Raw genomic sequence first — 12,071 nt, 5'->3', positions numbered from 1 at the left:
TCCTCACACAAGGACGGCGGCCATTTTGGGTGCCGTGATTGTGTGCAATTTCATGCCATGTTCCCCCCTGAAAAAGCACCTTTTCCAGGCAACAATATCCCAAAACACACTTTTTTGGGGGAGGGGGGGAATTGTGGCACAGAACCATGTGAGATCCCAACACCCAAAATGGTTGCCGTCCTCTTGTGAGGAAAAACAGAATGCCCCAGTTTTTCTGGGACACTTGCTGGGTATGGCAGTTACCTCAGAAAGCTGATGCTTTGTGTGGGTGGGTAAGGAGTGAGATAAAGCCTCTGGGCTCCATTTCCAAGAGGTGAAAAATGATGAAGTTGAAGCGGCTCTCCTGGTGAGGCAGAGCTGCAATGCTAGCTTCTCAGCAGATGTGTTGTTCCTACTTACTGGGGGGTGGGATGCAATAACAGGCACATTGGCACACCAATGGGAACACCAGATAGTCTCCATGGCAATGTTTCTCCAGCCTCTTCCTTCTCCCTCCCGATAAGTGGCAGTGACACACCTTCCGGTGAGTTAGGGGGACTTCTCCTGCATGCAACAACAGGCTCTGGTGGATTGTGTGGATGAAACCAATAGTGGGCCCAATGGTCAGAAAGGCGGTTTCTGTATGCACTATAGAGGGGCAAATGGGGCTTGTCAAACTGAGAAGGTAGCCCATCTAGAAGATGGAAAACTCTAATCTTAAACCCCCATTGCCTTGCAGAATATCTTCTAAGGCTAAGGTATAAACCCTACACAAATCCAGAGTGGAGTCCCTAAGACGGTTGGATGGTGTCTTGTACGCCTCCTTCCAGCAACTCCTGCTGCCAAGCTGGTGCCAAACATATCACTCTGCTTTCCTTTGGACCACATCAGCAAGGCAGAGAGGGGGGTCTTGTCATTTGAGCAGCCCAGTATTGCCATACACACTGTTTAGGCTTGTGCCCAGGGAAGGTCATTTTGGTGCTGCCAGCGCAGTGGTTTAACTTCACCCCAGAGGCCTACTCCATTGTCTCGCTGGACAGACGGCTTACAACAGCCAACAATATCGCCCTTCATCTGTAGATCTCAGGGCGGTTCACAACATGAAAATACAAGAGAAAACACAAAATGCACAGTCGACAACGACAACACAAACCAATAGCTCACATCCCCATGCTTCCACTTCAGATCTAAAAAATGTGCATACATACTGATTTTTACGTGTGGTTTTTCCTCAGGGCAACCGCTTGAGCTCAAATGCCGAGCACAGTTTGGTTTTGAACTAAATGCTTCCTCTTTGATGCAGTGGTACAGAGAAACCGGCGAAAGGAAGCAACTGCTAAAGCAAAAATGGTATGAACAGTCTCCAACTTGAAAACATGTATTTGTAGAATGTAAGCAGCTAGCAAAAGAACAGGAGAACCAAAACTGTTATGTACTGAAGTTCTCACCCTGGGCCAGCAGGGGGATACTGTAGATAGTTATACAAATAAGGGATCGAAAGTGACGTTCAGTGATTGGATAGTTTTAGAAAATTGTTACAGTTACGTTCTAGTGGAGCTCTATATAAGCAGGCTGGCTGAACCCTTCAGTTCAGTTCTGTTCTGGCCTGTGAATAAACAAGAGCTGTTTGAAGAATCGCTGTGTTGTCTGATACGTTCACCCACAACTTAACAAAAACAGTATTCTTGTTTAGTTTCATACTACAGTTCCCTTCAGCCTATGCCAGCATGGCCAACGATAGAGAATGATAGGTTGGGGAAATCTGTTGTAGCACATGATCAAAATACTAATGTAACTGGAAGAGGATTAGTGAAGGCTCTTCCATGTTTTCCTCTCCTGCCGTACACAGATGGGATTTCTCTCTTTCCATGTGACTCCAACCTTGGTCTTGGTAGCAGTTCCATAACTGTGAATCTTTAAGTCCTCTTTTTGGGAAAAGGATACAGGGAAGAGGATACAGTAAACTGAATGGGAAACATAATGCAGTCCAACTTTTGGCTGGAGATCAGCAGTAATGTTTAAGGCAGCAGAATGTTTAAGGATATGAATTCCCTGGAAAGAGGGGTTGTTGTTAAAGCACTCTAGGAATGGTAGCTGTGTGAGAGGATTGTCTCCTAACAATTCCCAGTGCCCTTAACAAACTACAGTTCTACAGTTCCCAGGATTCTTTGGGGGGTAAGCCATGATTCCTTAAAGTATCACAGAATCATAGAATTGTAGAATTGGGACCCGAAGGGTCATCCAGTCCAACCCTCTGCAGTGCAGGAATCTCAGTTAACACATCTGTTATGTACTAAGCTTGGATCCTGGAACAATAGGCAAGTAGGATCCTAGAATGCAGCAACTGATTGGCTTGCAGGAGAAGACCAATCAGGCTCCAGGAGGAAGTTAATCAGCCTATTAGGCTGGTAGGATCGTAGAATGCAACAACTGGTTGGCCTGCAGGAAAAGACCAATCAGGCTCCAGGAGGGAAGCAGAATCAGCCAATCAGACGGGACTCATTGTGTAAATAATGTATATAAAAGCCTGATGTTGGGGGGGGGGGGCGGTGGCGGCAATTAAATCACTGTTTTACAAGCTGCAATACAGAGCATGAAATCACTACAGGACTCAGTATGTTTCAGCATCCATGACAGATGGCCACCTAACCTCTGCTTAAAAACCTCCAAGGAATGAAAGCCCACAACTTCCTGAGGGAGACCGTTCCACTCCTTGAAGGGGAACATCAGCTATCCTTCTCTGGGTGTCCTCACCAAATGAGGTCCATAGAGTGGCTACTGAAGAGGTGGCATTTTCAGTGTTGGCACCCTGCTTATGGAACACCCTCCCCAGAGAGGCTTTCCTGGAGCCAATGTTATGGTTCTTTTTCATATCAAATGAAGACCTTTAAAAAAAAAAATCTGAAGAATTTTCAATGTTTCAAAGTACTTTTTAGATTTGCTGTCCTGGCCTATTTCCCATTTTAGATTTTATTTTTTATCTTGCATTTTTGTATTGGGTGGCACTATTGTTGCTGTGATTACCTTATTGTTGGGTGGATAAACGGAAGCAACAAATGAATATTTTCTAAAGAGTGTGTCCATGGGCTGTGGCTCCTACATGGGTTCGTCAGCCAGACTCCAGGGGAGATGATGTAATCCTGTGTTTCCATGAGGTTGGTAAGTATGCAACTGCCCTGATTTTTGCAATTTGGGTCATCATCGCCTTTATAGAAACCAGAACCATCACCTGCACAAATATGGCATTGGTGGCACCAGGGACTACTGTAACTGTGTGAGAATGAATGCTACAAGTGGCTGACGAAAGCATTATTCTATTTAGGGTCAGTCCAAAGGAACTAGAAGGCAGCTGCTTTGATCTTGCTTTCAACCTGACCAATTTAACTGAAGAGGATTTAAGCAGCCAATTCATCTGCCTGGCTCAAAACTCCATTGGGAACACCACGGGGGTGTTCAGATTTAAGAAGAGAACAGAAAGAGGTAAACTGGCAAACCACCTAGCATGCGGTGTTCTTTTATTTTTATTTATTTTACAAGTTACATTTGGGATAACATCGCTAGTCTGCTCCTTGATTAAAATTGCCTTTCCATTTTTCGATCGCCAGAGAGGTTCTTTAAATCGTGACAGCAGGGAGGGGGAACAAGAGTAGAAGCTCTGAGATTCTAAACCTGAAAACGATAGTATCATTTTAATATTTTTTTACCTGGGAAAGACATTTGGCAGCTCCGTCTTCACATGCCCTACTCCAACATCTCTTTCTTACAAACAAAATTTAAGAAGAGAACAAACCAAACCCCACCAAAAATAAACAAATACTTCTCTTATTTTTGTTTCCTTTTAGCTCTTCACTTCTTACTCACTTTGTGCTGTTCCATGACAACTGTATTTCTAATCTTTTTGGGAAGTATGGTGGTTTACCGGCACCGGATTGAAATAGTGCTGTTATATCGGAATTATGTGGCCAAAGGTGAAACTGCCGGTGGTAAGAGCTTGTGTTCTACTTTTCTTACCTTGGCAATTATCTTTTCAGCGAACGGTCTGTTCTCTGTTTATTTATGACACATGTATCCCGTGTTTGCTCCAGAAAACGCACAGTGGCGTACGAGGTTCCCTTATTTCCTCACAGCAACCCTGTGAGGTAGGTAAGATGGAGAGGTTAGTGACCAGGACAAGATCGCCTGTAGCACTTTGTGGTGTGCTGCTCACCTGGCTTCCCAGAGCCAAAAGGTAGAGGGTTGAGGCAACAGGGAGATGGAAGTGATATGGGAATACAGTGGTACCTCGGGTTACAGATGCTTCAGGTTACAGACGCTTCTGGTTACAGACTCCACTAACCCAGAAATAGTACCTCAGGTTAAGAACTTTGCTTCAGGATGAGAACAGAAATTGTGCTCTGGCGGCACGGCGGCAGCAGGAGGCCCCATTAGCTAAAGTGGTGCTTCAGGTTAAGAACAGTTTCAGGTTAAGAACAGACCTCCAGAACGAATTAAGTACTTAACCCGAGGTACCACTGTAGTGACAGGACTGCTGGATGAGCTCTGCTGCTGTCTGCACTGCTCTGAGCTCCCTGCTTCCTCACTTTTCTCACTCTAAGCAACCAACAGTGATACTCGGCTTTGGGAAACAAGGTGCACACTGGTGGCACTGTGGTCTAAACCACTGAGTCTCTTGGGCTTACCGATCAGAAGGTCAGCGGTTCGAATCCCTGCAATGGTAGTGACCTGCCGTTGCTCTGTCCCAGCTCCTGCCAACCTAGCAGTTTGAAAGCATGCCAGTGAGTGCAAGTAGATAAATAGGTACCACTGGGGCAGGAAGGTAAACAGCGTTTCCGTGCACTCTGGTGTCCATCACCGTGTTGCGTTGTGCCAGAAGCGGTTTAGTCCTGCTGGCCACATGACCCGGAAAGCTGTCTGTGGAACAACACCTGCTACCTCAGGCTGAAAGCCAGATGAGTGCCGCGACCCCACAGTCGCCTTTGACTGGACTCAACCGTCCAGGGGTCCTTTACCTTCTTACCTTTAACGTAAAACCTCATATGTTGTGAGTTTTAAAAATAAATAAATGAATGCAGATTTGGGGAGGGATGAGGCATTAAAAGCATTGGGTAAAAGGTGAACTCATCTGGAAAAAGCTAAGACTTTGTGGACAGCAGGATCTAGAATCAATAGACTGAAAGCAGAATGTTGGGGGTGAACAATTACAGATTGAGAAAAGCTACATTTTTGTACACAGCACCCAAGGCCAGGTCACTTATTCTGGCAGGTGAGGTAAAAAAATCCACAAATGCCTTTCTCTCTCCCCCCCCACCCCATGTCAGTAAAAATAACAATAAATTAAATACTATTAATTTGCTGCTCTTCTATGATGCCCTAAATCAACTGCCTGAGGTAATGACCTCACTCTGCCTAATTGTAAGGACCCTGAGAGGTCATGCAAAATTACTAGATAAGTTTGATTAGCTGTGCACTAATGCAAGGTTTGAGAGGATGTGTACAGCAGAGTGTTGAGTGGGAGGGACACAATTAGTGGGATTTTACCATGGATTTAGCTTTTGGCTTCTGATTTTGTGCTTATTTTCTTAGAAATCACTCTGCATTATTTATGACATTTCCTGAATATATAATTATAAATGACATTATGTGCACAGTTGAGGGTCTGGGCAATTATAAATTATGAAGTGCATGCTCCGGGGGGATTTGAAAAATACTGCATGTTAAGGTCACTCAATTGGGGACTCTTGATAATAATACCTTTGCTGTCACCTCATGACTCATCATTTGGAAGTGGCAGGGAGGAAATAAGGGGAAAGTCCTTGGAAAAAGTTGTGTTTCAATATGAATCTGGCAGCATGACCTCTCAAGGAATACTGCTCAAGGCAGACTCGTAATTTTGTATGATGTGGGTGGAGACATACCAGAATGATGAGCAAGATCTTGTTAGTATAGAAATGCCTGTTTAGCCTAGCATAAAGAAAGCTGAGTGAAGAGACAATTAAGCTCAAGGACAAGGCAGGTGGAAAAAAAAATAAACCTCATGAAATAAAATGAGGTCAAGAAGCTAGAAGATTTGTAAAACAAAAACCCCTGAAATTCTGAAGAAGAAAGAACAGCTGGGAATCTGTTTCATTTTAAATACAGTTGTACCTTGGTTTTCAAACGCCGTGGGAATCTAACGTTTTGGCTCCCGAACGATCAAAAACCGGAAGTGAGTGTTCTGGTTTTCGAACGTTCTTTTGGAACCTGAATGTTCGACATGGCTTCTGCGGCTTCTGATTGGCTGCAAGAACTTCCTGCAGCCAATCACAGGCCGTGCCTTGATTTCTGAAAATTTTGGAAGTTGAACGGACTTCTGAGGTCCCACTGTATTTTACTTTGCCTTCATGGTTATGTTTGGTCCAGAGAAGCTAGGATTAAGAGGAGATATAGCCATCTTCAGATACTGTGTGTGGAGAAGGCTATCCTGCAGAAGATGGAACAAATTGTGGTTAAATGTTAGGAGAAACTTCCAATTGCATTGGAATGTGATGAGCTGTCCTTTGCTGTAGGTATTTAAGCAGAAGCTGGATGGTCAGGAACATCGTAGTTTCATCCTGCATTGTAGATACCACACAGGGAGTAAGGATAGAAGGATCTGTCAGTTTAAGTTCTCTCAGTTTCTCATTTTTCCAATCTTAAATCCAGTTCCCCACATCTTGACATCAATTTGTCGATTTTTTCCTCAATCCTCATGGAAATTATTTAGCATTTTAGTGCCAATTTCTCCTAATAAACACATTTTTGTATGCAGTTTTGACTAATGTATGCATTGCTGCTAGCAGTTTCTCCCAACCTATACTATTTTCACTGATGTATTAATTTTAATGCATACTTTCTCATAATATATGTATTTTCTGGTTGGAGAACTGCATCGCTAAATTCAAATAAGTGTGAATTTCAGAGGGAGGCTGTGTTTCAGTCCTCATGTTGTTTTGGATAAGTGCAAACTTGATAGGTTCATCTACCTGAACTGAATCAATTTTTCTCACCCATTCCTAATTGGGGGTTGGACCATATGACTACCTACCTCGCTCACTTACAGTACTTCTCCAAAATTCTTGCACAGGCAGCTTGTAATTATGAAAGATATTGAAGATACTTAAAGTATCTAAAAATACTCTCTGGAAGACTAGAAAGGTCACTTGCTAATGCCCCAGATTACATACAAAAGGGGTGGGTTCAAAGGGGTTTCAAGAGACAAAATGTTCTACTTAAGGTTGCAAGGCACATTATTAAAATAGAAATTGTTTCCGTTTGGGGCACGGCATAGTTTTCAGATAATAGGTCATGACCTATGAAGATACTACATGTGTGGTCTGTACATGTTCTGAAATATTGTGGTTGACCACAGTTTCCCAGAATGTGTGCACCATATGTACACACACACACACACACACACACACACACACACGTCTGCACAGGGGGTTCACTCAGTTGTCTACAAGAGAATGACTTTCATGTGAGAAATTTGTTAACAGGTGAAACTTACCTCAGTTTCTTGAACCCCAGCAAAGGTACCTTCGTAGTGTAAGAAACCGACAGTTAACACTCTCTTGTCTTGTAGTGGCCTCTGCTGGTCAAATTTTACTGGGACATCCCGGAATCACAGAAGCCAACCTGGCTTCTGATTGGATCCCGGAATGTTCCGTCTTTTGGGCCTGCACTCTTACGCGAGCCAAAAGACTCACTTTGCCCAGGGGTCTTTCACAAGCCAGGTGAGGGGTGAGCGCATAATTTTGAGAACAGCAGTGGCGATGTTTGTACTTTTGTGTGGCAGATGGACAGCCATGTCTCATTGCATACATATGAAGAGAGGAGTGGGTGATTATTATTTTTTTTACCCTCAGTGTGACTCTTCACACTATGCTTAGCAGGGGTAGCGAGTGCTTTACTCTGTTCTTTATCCTGTTTAATAACATCAGCTTCACTGTTACGCTTTCGAGTCCTGTACTGTTTTTATACATACATCACTGTGTTCCATGCTTCCCTGTCATGGACAAAACAATAGCCTATGGAATCTGCTGCATTAGGGTAAATGGGGCATTGCCCCACCAGCCTCAATCTGCCCTCTGCCTTCCTCCCACCTTCCTTCCTTCCTTCCTTCCTTCCTTCCTTCCTTCCTTCCTTCCTTCCTTTCTTTCTTTCTTTCTTTCATATATTCTTTATTGAAAAAGGGAAAGTACAAGATTACAAGTGTCCAGATAAGACATGAGAAACAGGAAGAAACAAAAGAAACAAGAAATAGTACCCATGTAAAAAACAAAACAGAAGAAGAAGAAGATATATATCAGGATGCATGAAATAGTATATGAGATGCTCTTATTTTGTTACACTGAGCTGCTCAAGGTTTATTGGCAACTGTGTAACAAATATTTCCATGAAAATCGGCACGTAATTTTAAAATATAATTTATTCATTAATTCATTTGCCGCCTGCCAACAACAGGGCAGTGTACACCAATCAAAGCAATGCATGTAATGAAACCATACAAATATATTGTGTGGTTTTTTTTTATAAAAAAACTTCACTTTTACAAAAAACCCATATTTAATATTCAAAATGTCCAAGAGCAGAGATCTGGACTGTGCTGAGAACATACTGGCACCAGCCTTCAGGTGGGACATGGAGGAACAGAGAATGCCATCTTTCTTATAACCAACCCAGAGAGTAGCATTGCCTATCAGCTTCCTCCTCCTCCTCAGTCCCAGGGATGCCCTTCTTGAACTTGGCAGAGAAGAGATTGAGAAAAAACTAGGGCCAATTGGCTCCACCTGACACTCTGCCTACCATGGACCTTTGTGCCGTAAGGGTTCCAATAGGCAACAGCCACCACAAGCTTTCTCAGGACATAATACAACCCTGGGCATTAGATATCCAAAGAGAGAAGCTTTGTGTCAGATGTCAGTGGTGGTTGCTCGTGAGTAACCAGCCAGGACTCCGACCTGTCTTTAACAGGTTTTATTTTGGTGCAAAACTATTTACAGCGCAGAACCATCAGTTCATGTCTGCCTCAATCGCTAGCAGAGTCCGGGAGTGGTCATTTCTGGGTCCTCCCCCAACATAAGAGCTTAGTCACCCCCAGCCTTTTCCTTCCTTCTTTGTGTTTTACACCTCTGCGCAAGGTGGGCGACGGAAGAGGCGTGCTTCCCTCCTGGCTGGCTTGGCAAGGAGTGGTGCTGAGGCTCCTAGCAGCATCCTCTAGCCCTTTCCCCTCCTTTACTTGGGAGGTGTGGCTTCCCCCACCTTCAGACTGATGAGGTACGGTGCTGGGGCTCCCAGCAGCATCCGCAGGAAGAGGAACTGCTTCTCAAGATTTTCGGAGGTTCCCTGTATTCCAGCTGCCCCTCTGCCTCCCTTCCTTGTTCCGATGGCAGTCCCCTGACACTTTGCTGAATGGCAGATGAAAAAACAGAAGAGGGAGAGAGGAGAGCAAAACAGGCATTGAAAAGCGACAGGAAAAACCTGGCAATCTCTGGGGTGGATCTAGACACATCAAGAAAAGCGATTTAGTTAAACGTGTTGTAAACGTCATACAGGGAAATCCCGTTGGCTAAAGATGGTACTCCACAATGCCATCTGGGGTCATGGTGTTATAACGCAAATAAAGCGCTTTGCCTTGACGAATGTAGCGGAGTCCCTGCTCTGTTCAATACGGAATAACAAGCTGTTTGGGCAAGGCGTATGTGCATCTAGGGTACAGTTCACCCAGAATACCAGAGATGGTGGTTTGACTCAGAGAGGTTATGGCTGAAAGTGAGATTTGAAAGTGAGATGTGTCTGCTTACTGCTAAGAAACGAGGGGGGGATTTTAATTTGCCTTTTACTTTTTCGTATTTTCCATTGTGCTTTCAGTAGTACTTTTTACCATCTCTACAGCTGGTCTCCTTTAAGAGGAAAAATAAGGGGGATTCAGCAGACTCGTCTTCCATAGCCATGCCCCACTATTTCAGAAAAATGTTGTTGCCTCCCGTCTTTTCTCACCTCTCATCTTTCTTTAAAGGATACTTGCTTCTTCACTGCTTCATTTAACTTTGTCCTTTAAATTTTTTTAGATGGCAAAGAATTTGATGCATTTGTGTCCTGTGCAAAACCAGATCTCCCTGAAGCAGATCACACGCTACTCGATGAGGAAACATTTGCTTTGGAGAGTCTCCCTCAAGTTTTAGAAAACAAATATGAATATAAGCTATGTCTCACTGAGCGGGACATCCTTCCAGGAGGAGGTAACATCTCACATAATTGCATAATAATAAAACCAACTCTTCAAACACCTGTATTTGTGTTAGGAAACTTTATCCGCCCCTAATGTCCATGTGTAGATTTGCATACACAGCAAAACTGGCGTTCCTTCACCTCTCGCTTTCTGTTCTGCTTGCTTCGCTACGTCATAGTTGTGGCGCCCTGCAGCGCCCCCTAGGCTTGGCGCCCAGTGTGGCAGAACCGCTTGCACTGCCCTAAAATCCGCCAGTGCTTGGGGGAGGGTGATTTTCAATGAGAAAGTAGGACAAGGAAGCAGCCACCGAATTTGTGCCTTAAGTTACAATCCTCTGCTTTTATTTACCTGGAAGTGAGCTTCATTAAACTCAGTGAGATTTACATTTTTTAATTTTTTTGTAATTAGCTTTGAGGTTTTTAAAACACACACACACAACAACAATAAGGAGGTATATATTTTTTACGAAATAAGATAACTAATACTTCTAACTCACAGACATGCTTATTCTTAGTTCATATGGGATGGAGCAAAGGGTTTGCAAGCACAATTCCTCCCTCTTTCTAAAACGCTGTGAAACATTTTATTTCATGCTTTAAGAAAACAGAATGACTTGCATTTGGGAGATGAATTGCAGGTTTTGAGCTTGGAAGGGGTGTTCCATTATCTCTTTCTCAAGGCTCAAAGACTACAGCTGGTTCATGGTGGGTTTGGAACAGAAACCCTTACTCTGCCCCTTACACAGCCCTTAGAAACAGCCTTTGTGATGGATTGGAGTGTGGTATTGTGTGGCTAGAATGTCATTCGGAAGTAGGACTGGAATGAGGAACAGGACTTTTCAACATTCCCTTGTCCATCAGGTTTAAAGCACATTCAAGCCAGGAGCCATATAAGCACATTCCAGTTTCTGCCGTTCTTTACCACAGATGTTTTTCACCATCCTTGCATTCACTACTCTGTGCCAGGGTATAAGAATATCTGCAGGAAGGCAGCATGATTTGTATGATAAGTTGGTAATAATATATATATATATTTCTTTTCCCAGCATACACAGATGACATTGTAAACGCTGTCAAGAAGAGCAGACGGGCGATTGTGGTGTTAAGTCCAAGCTATGTCAATGGCCCGGCCCTCTTTGAGCTCGAAACAGCCGTCAACACTGTCCTGGAAGACAAGGCAATAAAACTCATCCTAATTCAGTTCAAGTCTTTCCAGGAGCCACAGTCATTACCTCACAATGTGAAGATAGCTCTCAGGGTTTTGCCCAGGGTTACCTGGAAAACATCTACCTCTCCCACTGTGAATAAGCAATTCTGGAGAAAACTGCTGCGTCTCATGCCAGCGAAACATCCCAACCGAACTGAAGACAAGTGGTGTTGGTTTCCTCACCTTCGGTTATTGGGCACGGATAAGAAAAACTCCACTGCAGAGAGGACAAACTGGACCAAAAAATGGAGGAAGATTTGGGAAAGAACTTCCCTAAACTGAAGACTTGTCAGGAGAGTGGCTGTAGAGAACATGTATCAAATACAGAACCTTCCCTAGCCTTAAAAGGATGTTGAGCTGTGGAGCTGAGAGAAACCTTGACCTGGAACCACAGAGAGCCATTGGTGGTTTAAACAGACTTTGTGGCCCAATGGTCAAACATCATATGTTAAACTGTGGTTATCTTTCACTCATAGTAAAATGGAAATATCCTTACAGAAGTCAGTATTTTGTAATAGTAAAAGGTGCTGAATGCTGTTGAGCTGTGCCACGCTTTCACAACATGACTATTTATTGATAATTATTACATGCATCAGGGGGTAATGCCCACCTGCTGGAATAAACTTTGGACAAATAA

The 12,071-nt window shown here is 43.6% G+C and overlaps 1 protein-coding gene across 1 annotated transcript in view; it reads left to right on the top strand.

Annotated features, from left to right (window-relative positions):
• IL18RAP (interleukin 18 receptor accessory protein) overlaps window positions 1–12,071 on the top strand; it is a 21,543-nt gene extending 9,472 nt beyond the window's left edge. The window contains exons 7-11 of the mRNA XM_083501497.1: window positions 1,215–1,329; window positions 3,302–3,459; window positions 3,822–3,962; window positions 10,068–10,238; window positions 11,274–12,071. Coding sequence (XP_083357623.1) covers window positions 1,215–1,329; window positions 3,302–3,459; window positions 3,822–3,962; window positions 10,068–10,238; window positions 11,274–11,716 — 1,028 coding nt within the window. The 3' untranslated portion in view covers window positions 11,717–12,071. The remainder of the gene's footprint in view (window positions 1–1,214; window positions 1,330–3,301; window positions 3,460–3,821; window positions 3,963–10,067; window positions 10,239–11,273) is intronic.

The sequence above is a fragment of the Podarcis liolepis genome (genome assembly GCF_965112155.1).
Source record: "Podarcis liolepis genome assembly, chromosome: 4".
NCBI lineage: Eukaryota > Metazoa > Chordata > Lepidosauria > Squamata > Lacertidae > Podarcis > Podarcis liolepis.
This window is presented reverse-complemented; position numbering and strand designations above follow the sequence as displayed.